This window comes from Typopeltis vanoorti, chromosome 2 (genome assembly GCF_054136105.1).
Source record: "Typopeltis vanoorti isolate ZY-2024b chromosome 2, IOZ_Tvanoo_1.0, whole genome shotgun sequence".
Classification (NCBI taxonomy): Eukaryota; Metazoa; Arthropoda; class Arachnida; order Uropygi; family Thelyphonidae; genus Typopeltis; species Typopeltis vanoorti.
This window is the reverse complement of record NC_143550.1, coordinates 131,038,948-131,056,810: the sequence shown is the minus strand read 5'-3', so window position 1 is coordinate 131,056,810 and position 17,863 is coordinate 131,038,948. Positions and strand designations below refer to the sequence as shown.

Genomic DNA, 17,863 nt, shown 5'->3' with positions numbered 1-17,863 from the left:
TCAGAAGCATCCGAAAAGATTGGTTATTGTTACAGGCTTATCTGAGGAATTAGACTGATATTATTGATATATTGATACTAACAGAAGTATCCATAACTAATGACGAAGCGACTGCTTTCCAAATTCCAGGCTTCCAACAACATACATCATGCCGCCAAACAAAGAGAGGGGGTGAAATATTAATATTTATCAAACAAAATTAATAGCAAAAGAAACGGTGTGTGTGTGTGTATGTGTGTGTGCGCATGCGTGCGTGTGTGTGCGCGCGCGCGAATTTCTCAATCATAGATTTCGTAGCTTCCCAACACAGCAAAAAAAAACAATAAATAATAACCAACTGGTGTCATCCTCAGATAAGCTTACATATAAGCTTCAAGGATGAAAGCAGAGAAATTAGTTCTCATCCAAGATGCATCATATGTAACCAAATGCATGTAATTTACGTATCACATGTAAACAAATGTAAGTAATGTATGTAATAACTGTAACAAAAGTATGCAATATAGAGTGATTATATCCATTGATATTGTGTATATAGAGTGCAAAATTGCAAAGAAACATCTGTAATAATTATCATTATGAATATTATAATAATATACGTTGTAAACAGTTATTGTTATTATTATTATTTAAAAAAAATTGATGTACCAGAAAGTATTTGTTATGCATAATTGTGTTCCTATAATGCATTTAATTAATCTGAGAAATAATAAAAATGTTAAAAAAAGTATTATTATTATTGTTGTTGTTGTTATTATTATTATTATTATTATTATTATTATTATTATTATTATTATTATTATTATTATTATTATTATTATTAAGACTATTACACTTTTTTTATAATCTTTGTCAAGTAGCTTTATTTTATCCTCCTACATGTTTCGCTAATCCTTTTCTATTGGCATCCTCAAGGAATACAAACTAGTAAGCTAAAATGAAGGTTACAGACTAGGTTATAACTGATAATTCTAATTCATACAAAAAATTTGTATTATTACTATTACTATTACTATTATTACGGGCAACTCCAGGGAGTCATTGGACTCATCGAGGGAGGCCCCAAATCATATTCATCACAACTATTTGACATTCATACAGTATCTATCATACCTCGCCTTAAACTCATTCACTGTCACAGCATCCACCACAGACTCAGGGAGCGCATTCCACTCATTCACTACTCTAAAAGTAAAGAACCCAGCTCTAACACCTTTACTAACCACACTTTTGCCCAGTTTCCATGGATGTCCCCTAGTCCTCCCACAACCAGCCCTGTTCTCAAAAATATCTTCTGAATCAATTTTATAGAAACCCTTCAGTAATTTGAATGTCTCAATCATATCTCCCCTCCTCCGCCTATCAACCAATTTTTGCAACCCACAAATCCTCAACCTGTTCATTCCACAGACCTGCTATCATCTTGGTCACTCGCCTCTGGATCCTCTCCACCTCCTCCCCATCAAGAAGAAACCTAGGTGACCAAATCTGAGCACAGTAGTCTAGATGGGGTCTTATCAAGGCTCGATACAGAGGAACAATAACCTGCTTGTCTCTGCTTGTCATCGTATTCTTCAGCAACCAAGTGATTTGATGAGCTGTTTTGGTCACTTTTGCAATGTGTCCCCTAAATTTCAATTCCTTATCTACCAACACTCCTAAATCTCGTGCCTCATCAATTTCCTGGAGCACGGTTCCACCAATGCAGTAAACTGCCGCCAATCTTTTCACCCCAAAATGCATAACCTTACATTTTGCCACATTAAACTGACATCCATTCTCCTTAGCCCAGACCTCCAATCTATCCAAATCATCCTGCAAAATTTTGACGTCATCTGCATTCACTATTGCCCTACCCAACTTCGCATCATCCGCAAACAAATGAACTGTTCCTCTCAGATCATTTCCTATATCATTTATGAACAAATTAAACAGCAGTGGTCCAAGAACAGATCCTTGTGGCACACCACTAGTCACAGGCCGTCTTGTGGACTCTACTCCCGAGTAAACCACTCTCTGATATCTCTCCGTCAACCACCCTCCTACCCATCTCACCAACCCTATGTCCATTCCCATATGCTGCAATTTACTGATTAGAATTCCATGTGGAATCCTGTCAAAGGCCTTGGCAAGGTCCAGTAGCATCACCGTAAACCCATTACCCTTATCCAGTTCAGCCGTCACTGTGTTATAATACGTGAGCAAGTTACTGAGGCATGACCTACCCTTCACAAAACCATGCTGTCCCCGATACAGTATCCCATTTTCTTCTATCCAATCTTGTATTTTCCTCTTGACTATTTTCTCTAAAACCTTGACAATGATTCCTGATATGCTAATCGGTCGGTAATTTACTACAGCAGTCTTGGAACCACCTATTGTGCGTATTGTGCGGGACGTATTGTGCGTGACAATGTGCGTATCTCGTTAACGTGATTTATTCGTTATGGTTCATTACGTAATTGTTATGAAAGTTCATTTCTTTGATGTTTAATGATCTGATAAAAGTTTTCCAAATTTCTGGTAAAATTAGACCTTGATTCTTGTTTAGGTTTTCAGTTTTACGGGCGACTGTAGCTGCTTCTTTAAAGGTTCTTGAATGGTAGTTATCTTCTATGTATGGCATAAGGCTCTTATCCCACTTAATATGATGGTTAGTAGAGGCAAAGTGGCATGAAAGGCCTGAAATGTCTTGTCTGTTATTTCTGACATATCCAATGTGTTCTTTCTTCTCGTTTCAAAGCTTCTAGAGATCTGACCTACGTAACTAATACCACATGAGCAAGGTATATTATATACTCCAGATTACTTGTAGAATGGGTGAGGATCTTTCGGTGATCTTAAAAATTTCCGAATAGTGTTGATTGGTTTGAATGCCACTCTGATCTTATGCGGTTTTAAAAGGTTAGCTAATTTTTTTGAAAGGTTGCTGCCAAAAGGAATCGTAATTGTACTGATGTATTGGACGTCATGACGTTGTTGATGTGGTATATCAGTAAAGAAAATCTTGTTATAGAGTCTTTTTGGGTAACCATTTAAAGAAAGTTCTCTGGATATTTTGGTTAATTCCGTTAGTAGGTCCTCCTTGTCTGTCGTATACTGTATAGCTCTTTTCTTGAGACTATGAATAATGCTAAGTTTCTGAGCTATGTGATGAGCTGAGTTGAAATGGAGGTAACGTCCAGTATTTGTAGGTTTTCGGTATACAGATAGGTCGATACTATTATTGGATTGTTTCTTTATTAAAATGTCAAGGAATGGCAGTTTTTTATCTTTTTCCATTTCTAATGTGAATTTGATGGTATTGTGGAAACTATTGATTTGAGGAAACTATTGACATGTAGGAGGATAAAATAAAGCTACTTGACAAAGATTATAAAAAAAGTGTAATAGTCTTATAAATAATTGTCAAGAAAAAATTCAACACAATGAACAGAATCAACGAGTTCACCAAACAAAAGGTACGCAATCTCGAAGGTTTAAAATGCAAAAAGGCTAGGTATTTAAACCATCTGACTTTTTTAAAAAGATGTAGAGACAATAGCGTGATCCCAAAATTTCTTCGTTTGAAACAATATTATAAAACCAGACAAGCCAACTTGATTTACCACCGAACTTCGTATGCTCTTCTTAGAGAAAGAATTCGCCATACGAGATTCATGCTTAGCAAAATAGACTCACAGTGCTATAATTTATTCACAGATATCTCTAATAATCTTGACGCTGAGACATGGCAACTATTAGACAATATGATTAGCAACAGTTTTACCAAAACATTTAATCAAAGCAAAAAGACACAAATTGATAAATTCAATATACTGTATGATAATCATAGCAACTGCAAACCGTCTCTACCAGATAACCAAGTGATAATTAACCTATCTAAACACGTTTTAAGTAAACCTGAGATCTCTATCCTCAAAAAAGGATTCAACTTTGCTTTAAAATCCACTGTCATTCCTAAAATAGAGTTCATCTGCAACTTAGAAAAAGCCTTCTCATTACTACCAGTTCCAATAGCTAATGACTTACGATTAAAAAGTAGCATAATGCTTTCAGCTCAGTCAAGATCTCCTAACACCAACTCTAACCAAATGGAAAGAAGAACGCTTCTCAAATTAAGGAATAATAAAGACATCATCATACTCAAAGCCGACAAAGGTAATAATACAGTTATTTTAAATACTTCAGATTATGAAGAAAAAATTAAAAATCTATTATCTGACAGGTCTGTATATGAAGTTCTCAGTAGAGATCCTACCACTAAAAACCATAATGACACCAACGAATTATTACGTGGAATGAATAACTGGCCTATAGAAATTATAAAAAAACTAAAATCTATGCATCCACTTACTCCTAGATTGTATGGGCTTCCAAAAATTCATAAAGAAGGTATACCATTACGCCCAATAGTTGATGGAATCTATTCTCCCACTTACCAACTGTCAAAGTATCTTGCGAAGTAATTAGAAGAAACACACGTATAAACCACAGTGAAAATTATTTAATTGTAAATATTTCATCCTAAGTATCTTAGGACATCATTAGTACAGTATTTAAACAAAATTAAAAACAAAATTTAATTTTGTTTAAATACTGTACTGATGATGTCCTAAGATACTTAAGGATGAAATATTTACAATTAAATAATTTTCACTGTGGTTTATACGTGTGTTTCTTCTAATTATGAACGCACAGGTTTCGTTATTTAAAAAATATCTTGCGAAGATTTTACAACAACACATTCACGTCTCTGATACTTATATTAAAAACTCAAAACATTTTATAGATAAAATAAAAAACATCCCCATTTTTGAAGAGGATACTAGCAAGCTTGGACATTACTTCTCTGTTTACTAACATTCCAGTGTTTGAAGTCATCAACATCTTCGACAACTTATTCCCAAAAAACTTCACTACTTTGTTCAATCACTGTTTAACTTCTAACTATTTTATTTGGCAAAAAACGATCTACAAACAACTCACTGGATTAGCTATGGGCAGCCCCCTATCACCTGCTTGTGCTGACTTATTCATGGAAGATCTAGAGAAAAAAATCTTAACCCAGATCATTCCAAAACCGAAAATTTGGTACAGATATGTAGATGACATCTTTATCATTTGGGATCATACGAAAGAAGAACTAATGAATTACCTCAACCAAATCAATAGTTTCCACAATACCATCAAATTCACATTAGAAATGGAGAAAGATAAAAATCTGCCATTCCTTGACATTTTAATAAAGAAACAATCCAATAATAGTATCAACCTATCTGTATATCGAAAACCTACAAATACTGGACGTTACCTCCATTTCAACTCAGCTCATCACATAGCTCAGAAACTTAGCATTATCCATAGTCTCAAGAAAAGAGCTATACAGTATACGACAGACAAGGAGGACCTACTAACGGAATTAACCACAATATCCAGAGAACTTTCTTTAAATGGTTACCCAAAAAGACTCTATAACAAGATTTTCTTTACTGATATACCACATCAACAACGTCATGACGTCCAATACATCAGTACAATTACGATTCCTTTTGGCAGCAACCTTTCAAAAAAATTAGCTAACCTTTTAAAACCGCATAAGATCAGAGTGGCATTCAAACCAATCAACACTATTCGGAAATTTTTAAGATCACCGAAAGATCCTCACCCATTCTACAAGTACTCTGGAGTATATAATATACCTTGCTCATGTGGTATTAGTTACGTAGATCAGACCTCTAGAAGCTTTGAAACGAGAAAGAAAGAACACATAGGATATGTCAGAAATAACAGACAAGACATTTCAGGCCTTTCATGCCACTTTGCCTCTACTAACCATCATATTGAGTGGGATAAGAGCCTTATGCCATACATAGAAGATAACTATCATTCAAGAACCTTTAAAGAAGCAGCTACAGTCGCCCGTAAAACTGAAAACCTAAACAAGAATCAAGGTCTAATTTTACCACAAATTTGGAAAACTTTTATCAGATCATTAAACATCAAAGAAATGAACTTTCATAACAATTACGTAATGAACCATAACGAATAAATCACGTTAACGAGACACGCACATTACCAATTTTTTATATTAATTAGAATTATCAGTTATAACCTAGTCTGTAACCTTCATTTTAGCTCACTAGTTTGTATTCCCTGAGGATGCCAATAGAAAAGGATTGGCGAAACATGTAGGAGGATAAAATAAAGCTACTTGACAAAGATTATAAAAACACCAATATTCCTATCCGAATATTTAACACCATTCAACCAGAATCTGTTGTACTAAGCAAGAAAAGCAAAAACAGAAAAAAATTACCAATGTTTGTGGATCAGAGATGCCAAGATATTCTTGAGGAAATCACAAGCTTCAAAGTCGATGTAAATTGAAAGCTCAGAATACATAGAAAGCCTGCCACAGTGAAAAATAAAAAGTCTCCTAATTAATTCAAAAAGAAGACCACAATAAAAATGAATGTGAACCATAAAGATAGATGCAATAACACCAGAATATACCGGCAATTTCACTTTGATCAGACCTTTCAGATCATTCATTTGACCTCCCAAACTACAATCAGCCTACTTCCAACAGAGTAATCAAATCAATAAAATATATATATGTGTGTGTGTGTGTATGTGTGTGTGTATATATATATATATATATATATATATAACCGGTGTCATCTTCAGATAAACTTATTAAAAAGCTTCGAGGACGCAAGCTGAGACATTACATTTCAACCGAGATCAACAGAAAGAAATATATATATATATATATATAAAAAATCAGCTAACGCCTTTTTATTCCCTTATATACGGGAGTAGGCGAGGCCATTTAGCCCTATCTAACTTTTGGAGACTGAGTGGGCAGTTCAATCTCCACTGGTACCCAATCAGAGACAGATGACCCAAGGCTATCACTAATTAAGCGGTACGCAGTGAAGAGAGACGGCTCAAATGTGCCGCCATCTCGTGGTCTCTAACCCTAACACAATATATTTAATGTCTGAAATAATGTGGGAAAAACCTGCTTGCCCGTGCCAGAGATCGACTAACTCGGGAACCGGTCGAAAAAAGGCTTAGAAAAATTTCCTCTAGTCGCCGACTAGACTCGAAACCAAGCTTCCTTCGTGCGGCCTAGCGCGATGGTGTGCAAACGCCACATCCACTGAGCTACACAGGCTCCCATATATATATACTGTATATTTATCACATTGAAGTGCTATACTTACAGCGGTTAAAAACATTAAAAGCAAAAATTATAAAATATATATAACTTACTGTTTATAATAAAATATATATACTATAAATGCTGTTTAAAAAAATTTAATCTTATCCAATTGCAAACTATAAATTACCATCTATAGTAACTATTATTAACACATTATACAAAAAACGTAAAAATTTGTATGAAATTCACTTTAAAAAATATACTATTATCATATGTATATAATTTTTAAATTTTGTAATTTCTATAATTTTATAATGAAATTATTATATGTATGCAAGACATAAAGTAAGAAAAAAAAATTTTAATTATTATTATAGAAAGCAAAATAGATAAGAAAATGGAATATACACACACGTTTGCTTATATTATGTAATTACTGCTATTGACATACCTTTGTCATTGATTAGAATCCTCTGTCGGGCATTATTAACAGCAATCACACTCGGATGGTTGCTTTCGTAGTCGTCTTTAGGTATCTGTCTACAACAATTGCGCGCCCTCTGATGTTCATTAAAACATTTATCGTTTTTATCTTCTAATTGTTCTCTTAGATCCATTTTCTGAATTTCATAATGAGCAGATGAACCTCGACGAAATGCTACAGGATGTGTAAAATACTGTTTCATAACCTGCAGCTAAAAATAAAACAAAAATCTCCAGTTAAAATAAGGGATTATACTATCTTGAAATAAAGTCTTAAAAGTATGAAAAATAATCTGAAATAATCACGAAAATGCTCTTATTTATCTGTCTTATTCTTCTTTCGTCATTTTTTTATTACTCTTACTTGTCTTTACCAAAGTAAAATAAAAATTCATCAGATTCAACGAAGACAATAATAAAATTCGTATGCTATGATCAAAGAAAAAAGTTTTAGCAGAAACTTGAAGAATAGTTTGATTTAATTATTATTATTATTATTATTATTATTATTATTATTATTATTATTATTATTATTATCTATGAATATACACCCGCCGATCATTTGGCATTTCGTTGCTCAGTGACGTTACGTCGAAATGTGGTTATCAATATATAAAGAGTGTAGACCAAACATTAAGAAAGTTTAAAGGATTTTAATTGTTCATCGTAATTATGTCTGTTCCGTATATCAATTTAAAGAGCTTATTCTCATGAGTCAAAAATATATAAATCGTTTATGCTAAATGCTGAAGTGATTTTTCGCTTAAAAAATTCTCTAATTAGGGAACTTCACGAGTTGCAACATGAGTGCATTACGTTAAATCAATCTAAGCCATCCTCAGAATGAAAGCCCAGAATGCTGCGAACAGCAAGAAGAAGAAGAGCACAATATTTGCTTACAACAGTTTACTATCAAACATCAACCTATCCGTTCTGAGAATTTGTTAAAGCTGTCGAAACCGATCAGTCCAGAAGCACTCGCAGACTATCAGCCAAACTTCATTCTTCAAGAGGAAACTATGTAAATAATTCTAAGCAGTAGAAAAGTCAGCAGAATTGGTTAAAATGTTCCTCAGCCGAATTTCTGTCCAGTCTTTGGAAAGTTACTCCGATGAAAAGTCAGTCCATTTCAAGAACCTCAGATACATAAAATCAATGGATCAACCCGAGGGAACAATACTTCTGGTCCGAATAAAAAGGAAGAATACGAACGTGATAGAACTATGAAGGGAGTTCGGTCCATTACAATTTTTCGTAGGGCGAGCGACTTAACAAATGCAAACTTCAATACTGTTCTCAAATGCTACCCAGAAAGGGTCAATGAAATCGAGAACTAATTCAATAAGGCAACGCTAGATTACATACAGAAGTTCAAACCTCCCTCAAAACAAAATAAACATAAAAAAAATAAGAATTTGATAAATTTGACGGGAACTGCTTGATTTTTTCCCCTCTTCTCTTTAACTTGCTACACAGTATATATCTAAATATTACTTATTCCAATCGATAGGTCGTGATAATTTGGACTTGAAAATACTCTTTTAAATTACCCCAAAACAGCTTCACTTCAATGATGCATTTATCACATTCGCAGTTGACACTGATACAAACCAGTATTTACAGCCACACAGAGCATAAGTCTCAGCTTGAAGACATATGGAATGTTAACAGTGGTACTGTTGCTACTACTCCCCCCCCCTCTCTTTATTCAACAAATTCTAATATTAAGAATTTTAAGGAGGGAGACAATATTCTAAGAAGCAAAACACTTTGTCGTCTTCTAAGATCATCCAACTTCACTATGCTTGAAAATATCCTAGACATAATCTAACTGTGAAAACATATTTTCCTATCATTTTCGTGTGATCATACTCAATAAATGTCATTTACAAAGAACTAAGAAGAAAGGAAATAAATGGCACAGGAATAGTTCCGTTTATCAGATATGATATTTACAATTAAATTCTCTAATAGCTAAACGTAATAGAAGGCTTAAAGAAACTTCTTTATGATATGCAAATACTAAAGTGCAACATAATAACGAGCGGAACCCTAGTGGCAGAAGAGAGCAAGTTAATAATTTATCACCAGGTGCTAAATTAAAAGAAAAAATCCATTTAAAACTCAGAATAATTTCTCTATATACGCTTAGCGTTGGCACTGATAATTAAGCTATAATTAATTATAATTTTACAAATACCTTTTGTAGTCTGTGAAGGATCCTTTGTGTTGCAGCTTTCTGTTCCCTACCAGAGAGCACTGCATGGAGTCTGTGGGCACTGTTAATCAGGAAACAATGAGCCTCCTGAAGAAATAAAAATATTTAAATTTCAATGGCCTCACTGACAACAAGAACAAAAACGATCAGATTTAGCCTAGTGGTTCCAGTTATTCGAAATATTTTTGTTCAACTTTTAACAGATCAAATATAAGGAAATTCCATTATTTTTTAAATTTCATAAATATTCTTTTCATTCTATTTCAACATACAAACATACAATAAAGATTTTCGCTTCACTGATTTCAGGCTGTGTTACAAATCATTTTCACGAAGCAGAATATTCTTTATTTTTTCTGAATTGCATAAAACATATTTGTTACAACAGTCCCGAAGTGGGATAGGAAATTATAATAAAGTTCACTTGTTCTAAGCCAGCAAAGGTTGGTCGATTGGTAGCACCTTTGCTACTAATGCACACGCAAAAGTTATGCAAGTTTGAGCGAGGTTAGTAGTAGTTGAAATGGGTTCCAACAGCAATCGTTCGATACTGTTGGCACAATCTCCCTCGATGAGTCTTTGGACTCCCTGGAGGTGTCACATAATAATTATTCTAAGCAATTCTTTCAGCAATCATACTATCTGGGAAGTATTTCTAAATAATAATAATTATGATTTTCTGAAATGCTAATATTAGATCAAGAAGATAGAGTCCCTTTATTCCAAAGTATAGGTCAAAAATTAAGTTTTACTTATTACAGCGTATTAATTTGACATAAATGGTTATGTATGTTTTAGAATGTAAAGATAGCAAACTCTTTATTAGAGAACTTGATAATGAATAAATAGATTTGGGAAAAAATGTCGAAGGTAAAGAACCAATAAACGAGTAGAAATATATGTATATCAAACAGCAGAAATAAAACAAGAATAAAACTAATAAAGAAGAAGAAGAAGAATGAATTAAAAATATATGAATTTTAAAAAGGTTATGAATTAAAATTAAATAACTAAACTGCAATAGAAAGCCAATAATATGAATGAAGGTGTCTTTTGTTGGATTCGTCATCAGATTTTAGACAAAGAAAGCTAACTATGAGCACGCCGTATGATTCATGAAATAATGAGGTATTAATTGAAGTTTGACTGTTTCGAGAGATCGTTTGTAATTAAAATGAGGAAGAGATTAGATATTGTTTTTTTTTTTTTTGTAATTTTTTTGCACATTGGTTGGTTCTTATTGCTACAGATTCAGAGCAAGGTAATTGAGTTTCATTTTCTTGGAAATTAATAATGTCTGACATTCTCACTTTCAGAAGTGTGTTTTGATTATAGAGCGAGTAATATTTTAGTAGTGGATTTTTATAATTGCTAACTAGTATTCATGTCTATGAGTCCAATAAGAACATAACAGCCTGTCTATCGTTGTGGCTCGTTCTGCTTTCATAATGCATAAGTGTTCCATAAAATTTGTAGAATGTAAATATTATACTGTAGTTATAGGAACATTGCAATTTTGGTAAGGTTAAACATGCCTTTAGTGGATTCAATGTAGCAGATATTACATTCTGATTGATCAAGTTCTGTATACTGAATACTGTCATCTTTACATTCAGAATACATAATTTTTTTTAAAGTAGCAAAACTCAATTTTAGCTTATGCATTGAAATACAGAGATAGTTGAACATATTACTATTACCATAAAAACGTTGCTATTTTTTACTGATTATACAATAAATCTAATATATTTTATTCCCTTAACAGCTGAGCTAATGGCTCCTGATGACATCGAATACATTGGGGTGAGAGTGGCAAACAACTTCTGCCGTTCATATTCCAAAACATTAATTTGTATATTTTTGTTTGATATATTATTAATTGAGGTAGTTTATTTATTTCTGAGTTGCAGAGGTGAAAAGGACTTTCTGTGAGAGAAAAAAGCACTTATGTAGCAAAAATGCCTAAATCGGGAAGCGGATAAATATGGGCTAGAAAATTTCCAGTGGTCAGTGACTAGAATCGAATTTACAACCATCTCTTTTTTCAAGGCCGTCCAGCATTATGGAATCAGACACGAGCCATAAGGGTAGACAGACTGTATTGTCAGCATTCAGAAACATGAATAGCATGTAGGTTTAATCAGTGGCAATAAAACTGATCAAAACCACCTAATCTTTCTCAATCCCAGCTACTGCTTCAAGTATGAGAGAGAGAGAACAGGCAATATATCACTAGTGTTAACCTACTAGAAGGACCATTCTATATGCAAGAAATGGAAACAACATAATTCCCAGATGCTTGCCAGAGATTCGATGAAATAATTGAAAAGGTCGAATGGAATAAGATTACCTCAGATTTCCTTTCCTTCCAACCTGTTTGATGCTTACACATGACTCATACCATACTATGCAAAATAAGGTGGTTAATCCTTATTCCAGTATTCTCTAATTATGCCTGTATATTGCTGTATCTGTATATTTTCCCTATTTTTGGGATAAAACCCGAGTTTCTGGGAGGAAAAAAAAACTTGTCACCTTCATATGAGATCATGTAATTCACTTCATGTGAAAAGCCCTGATAAAGGTTCTTAATATCCTAGACGAATTCGAACCCAGATCTTTGTAACCAACCGGTATCGCCGAAACCGACCGAGCTGCATAAGCATCAAGGATGTATATGCGAACTAATCTAAGATGGTATGGTCAATTAAATAGAATGAAAAATGAAAGCAAGTGTTAAAGCAAAAATAGCAGGATAAGTACCAAGATATAAGTGGGTCAATGCAGTCAGGAGTGCTTTGAAGATGAAATGTAACAGCTGTTTTAATCAGATCCCTGAATAATGATAAACTAATTGGGGTAAAATGTTGGCAGTCAGAAATTAGTTCTGAAGTGGTAACTGTGTTTAACTATCATATTATTTAGTGATAGTTAATTATGCAATTTTTGATGAAATAATAACAGGAATTAAAAGGAACAAAATTAAGGTGTGTGTGTGTGTGTGTGTGTGTGTGTGTGTGTGTGTGTGTAGCCCCATGGAAGTGGCATTTCCAGCACTAGGCCATCCGAAGAAAGCCATTGTGATCCAAATCTAGTTGCCGACTAGAGGAACTGTTTCTTATCCTTTCTTTGACCGGTTCCTAGGTTGGTCTATCTTATGTATGGAAAAGGGTATTTTTTTTCCTGAGAACTCGGATTTTTCGTCCCAGAAACTCACAAAAATTGGCCATAGAAGACATGCTATTTCAGACAATAATATATATACTGATTTATGGTTAGGGGACCGAGATGATGGCATGCCTCATTTTACTGAATGCCATTTATAATTATTGATAGTCTTAGGCCAGCTATCTATATTGGCTACTGGTGAGATTGAAGTCTAACTCAGTCTCTAAAAGTTAGATACAGCTAAACTGCTCTCGATTGTCTCGATTATTATTATTATTACGGGCAACTCCAAGGAGTCCCTAGACTCATCGAGGGAGGCCCTAAACATCATATCAAGAACAACTATTCGACATTCGCACAGTATCTATCATACTTTGCTTTGAACTCATTTACAGTCATGGCACCCACAACAAACCCTGGGAGTTTATTCCACTCATTCACTGCTGTCCAAGTAAAAAACTTAGTTCTAACACCCTTGCTACACACTTTCCATGGAAACTACACACTTGCTCAGTTCTAACACCTAACAAACTTGCTCAGTTCTAACAAAAAACTTAGTTCTAACACCCTTGCTACACACTTTCCATGGAAACTACACACTTGCTCAGTTTCCATGGATGGCCCCCTACTTCTCCCATCACCAGACCTGTTCTGAAATATTTCCTCTGAATTAATCTTGTAGAAACCCTTCAGTAATTTGAATGTCTCAATTATATCACCCCTTTTCTGCCAATCAACCAATTTCTGTAACCCACAGATATTCAACCTGTTCTCGTACGGTTCATTCCATAGACCAGCTATCATCTTGGTCACTCGCATCTGGATCCTCTCTACCTCCTCCCCATCAAGAAACCCAGGGACCCAAATCTGGGTTGCAGTTCATCAGCTATCATCAATAACACTCCCCCCATTCTTTTCTCTCTGTCTTTCCTGAACACACTATACCCCTCACATTCTATCCCGCTAACTATATCATCTTCTGTTAGCCATGCTTCACTAATTCCAATAACCTGAGGCCAGGAAGAACTTTTACACTAATACTCCCTGCATTAGTGTTAAAGTGCAGAAGTCACCTAGCCCACCCCCTATTTTCACGCCTTATACTAACTATCCCATTTTGGTTTATTATCCTTCTTCCTAACTCAGGCATATTATACACATTCATACACTCAACTGCCTCACTGATGTCTGCATGTTCTCTCAACAGCATCCCCATCCTCCCTAAAAGTTCGTTTCCCTGAATCTGTACATCCATTTTCACTTCATTCAGCAACATTTTTTTCCAGTCTCTGAAGACCAAATCCATTCAGATTCAAACCATCCTTCTTGTATAAATCCTTTCACCCGTCAAACTCACTCGACACAACTCCTCCTGCATAACCTATGCATAGAGTCATTCACAATTATAGCCCTCCTTCTCAACTCTACTCTGTCATACCGTGACAACAGACTAACTATCTTAACTCTCTCTCTCTCTTTCATTTTGCTATCTCTAGTAATTCTTTCAAGTCCTCTCTCATAGAAAATGTTTCACCTTTTAAATCATTCGTTCCAGCCACTACTATCATTTATCTCACCCTATGCTTCTGTGCTCTAATAGCCTCACTTAAATTATTAATTTTCGCACCTGGAAAGCACGATTTTGTCAAACTCTCATCTATTACACCTTTTACTATTGAATCACCATATAACACTCATCCCTTAATTTTTCTTTCACTGCCGATCATGTTCTCATTTATCCTATCATGCACTTGCTTCTTTTTGTTAGCTGATCCACTCGGTAGACATTTTGGTAATCGCTCTAGCTGCCGCTTCGCCCTATGTATCACTCCGCGCAATCGAGCTATGTCCCTCATTGCAGCTGCCTCTTCATTTTTTTTTTAATCAGTCAAACCATTCTCTCGTTCTGTACTTTTACTTTCACCATCAACTGTATCATTTTAAACTCCCTCTCTATGCTATCTGGCGTTATATCACAATTTTCTTTCGCATTCAGACTTTTACCCACTACGTCAATCCCATGACCTGAGACACACTTCAGATCCTCGCTTAATCCTCTGAGAGATTCGTCCATTTTCATTTGAACAGCTCTTTCAAATATTCCTTGCGTCCTAGTCGACATTGGAACCGAAATCAATGAACAAATGTTGCGACTTTCCGGACGGCATACTAGAAATTGCAATTCCCAGTGGAAATATAACGCAGTAGAGGTAAAGGAACCATTTCTACAAGCTAACAAACTACCTTATGTTTATATGCTACAATATGGTAGAATAAAGGTGTAACAAAAGAAACAAAGTAAAACGAAAGCACAAGTAATAGTACAAGAAGACGATAGAAGAAGAAAGAAATCACAGTTTAATTTAATCTCATTTAATTTTTTTTTAAATATTTTACTCCTGCTTCAATTGATGCTTACATATGAAAGACTTTATATTATGATTGTCTATACTTACCATAAAACACCATGAAGGTTTCCGTTTTAAAATATCTTCAAACTCTTCAAGTATTTCTTCTAAGAGTTTCAAATTAATTATTGGTATATCCTTCATACTATGGAAACATTTTTGATGATCTGGTAAAGCACAGAAGGTATGATTAAATATGAAGTGCAGTTTAATAGAAACCATAGTTTACATAAAAATATATTATTAAAAAGAATTATTTTTCCGGTACTTATTAAAATATTATTTAGTTCATTTTACAAGGAATCATTAACGAATTATAGACATTATAAAGTACCTCTCATTTCCTGTTATTAAATACCGTGACACTTAATTACATCTGATTGGAATGTAATTATATATATATATATATATATATAAGTCAAATATTTTAAAATGCGAAGAAAATCATTTAAGACCAATGTTTCGAAATACAGTACCCCCCCGACTTACGTAAATTCACAATTACGTAATAAATCTCGAAAATGTACTAGCGCGTATGAATATGTTTGCGGCTTTTGCGTCTTTGACATCCATTGCAGTATGCAACGACATAATGTTAACTAGTCTCGTCATTCACAGCAAATGTAACGAATAGTAACAGGCAGTGACAGGTTACCGGTAAACGCCGAGAGCAGCAGAGGGCAAGTGTGCAAAAGCTGTAACTTTCAAACTGAAACCTACCAATTAGAAATAAGGACTCCATAAACAATTCATCCTTTCCCTGACCCATCAGTAGTTCATGCCTCACGTGGTTAGTTTAGTCACCTGTTTATCACCGTTAGTGTTCGTTTTTTATTTACCCTTAAAATGGATTCTAAACGCAGAACCGAATGCGCTGGTAATAAATCTAAAAAACAAAGGTCTGCAATTACTTTAGAAAAAAAGTTGAAAATAATTCGTATGTATGAACACGAGAAAATTATATCAACAATGGCTTGGGATATAAATCGATCTATTTCGACAGTGAATATGATAGTGAAAGATAAAGTTCGCATTTTTCATACTTTTATAGTTTATATCCGAGTTTATACTACTGCATATACTATAGTTTATACTACTGCATGATGTTTCATTTATAAAATAATACTGCATAAATAATATACATACATATAATAATAATAAATATTGCAGTTTCTTACGAAGTTACACTTAAGCAATTTACAAATTCGACTTACGTAAAATTCATGTTATGTAAAGGTTTACGGAACGCATTACTTACGTAACTCGGGGGGTTACTGTATAAAGAAAATGTAAAACTTAAAACGGAGAACTTCAAAGGACTAAGAATTATCGGTTATTTCAATCGTTTTTATGCCATCATTGAGGTGAATAACATTTACACATTCATGAACATGGCCTAGATCTACTCTTTCCATTAAAACGCAGAATAGTTGCACTGAGATATGTACCTATTTTCAGTAATTATTTTCGTGTTCAGTGACGCAAAATTTTTCTCTCTGAAAAACAGATGATTGTTAAAAAATGTAATCTTTTAAGATGACAACACTTCAGTATGCAAGGTATGTTAGTCATTAATTTCTCGCGCAATGATTCTTTTAAATACCTCACTCACCCTCTCATTCATGTCTTGTAAATCCTTTACTATTGGTTACAATTACCAATGTGCATGCTCGAGTAACAATAACAAGAACAGAGAACTTGCTGATGTACTATAAACATTGGAGGTTTAATACACAGATGCCGACTTTTCAGTTTAATCACAAGAGGAATTTGGTCGATTGGTAGAGCCTTTGCTACTAATGGCTCAGTTAAGTAAGTTTGAGCGCGGTTAGTAGTTGGAAGGGTCCATTCGTTCGATGCCTGTTGGCACACTCTCCCTCGATGAGTTTTCGGATTCCCTGGAGGTGTCAAATAATAATAATAATTATTATTATATACAAATATTTACTCGTATATGGTTGTTCACGAAAAATGACTACTCGTTTCGATGAATACTGACTGGTATCGATGAGGTGTGAAAAAAATTACAAACTGACTTTACTATTAAATAAAATTTAAATAATGTATGAGTTATTAGTTATTCGACTTTTATAATACAGACCTTGAGCATCTGGTCACAGTCATCTTTAATATTTTTCTGAACATAAGAAGAAATTAAAATTTTAATCTGGAAATTAAAATACAAATGCTGTAGCAAACACATTGATACAACTGTCATTGGGTCGCGAAGTAAATTTTTTATTCCAAATCAGCTCTCTTTCAACAGTAACTAAATCCAAGCTATAGCTTATAAGCAGGGTCGGTGCGAGAGTATCTGGCGTCTCTAGGCAAAAACATTTAGGCACCCCTATACATTGTTTCTATGCAGTAATTAGTGCGTCATTTTTTTTCGATACCCAAATTCGATTAGTGCGC

At 34.2% G+C, this 17,863-nt stretch overlaps 1 protein-coding gene across 1 annotated transcript in view; it reads right to left on the bottom strand.

Moving 5' to 3' along the window:
* The window catches only part of LOC150109434 (uncharacterized), a 44,846-nt gene that overhangs the window by 11,504 nt on the left and 15,479 nt on the right, over window positions 1-17,863 (bottom strand). The window contains exons 5-7 of the mRNA XM_090408175.1: window positions 15,497-15,615; window positions 9,855-9,959; window positions 7,623-7,866 (exon numbers count right to left, since the gene is read on the bottom strand). Of these exons, the coding sequence (XP_090264301.1) occupies window positions 7,623-7,866; window positions 9,855-9,959; window positions 15,497-15,615 (468 nt within the window). The remainder of the gene's footprint in view (window positions 1-7,622; window positions 7,867-9,854; window positions 9,960-15,496; window positions 15,616-17,863) is intronic.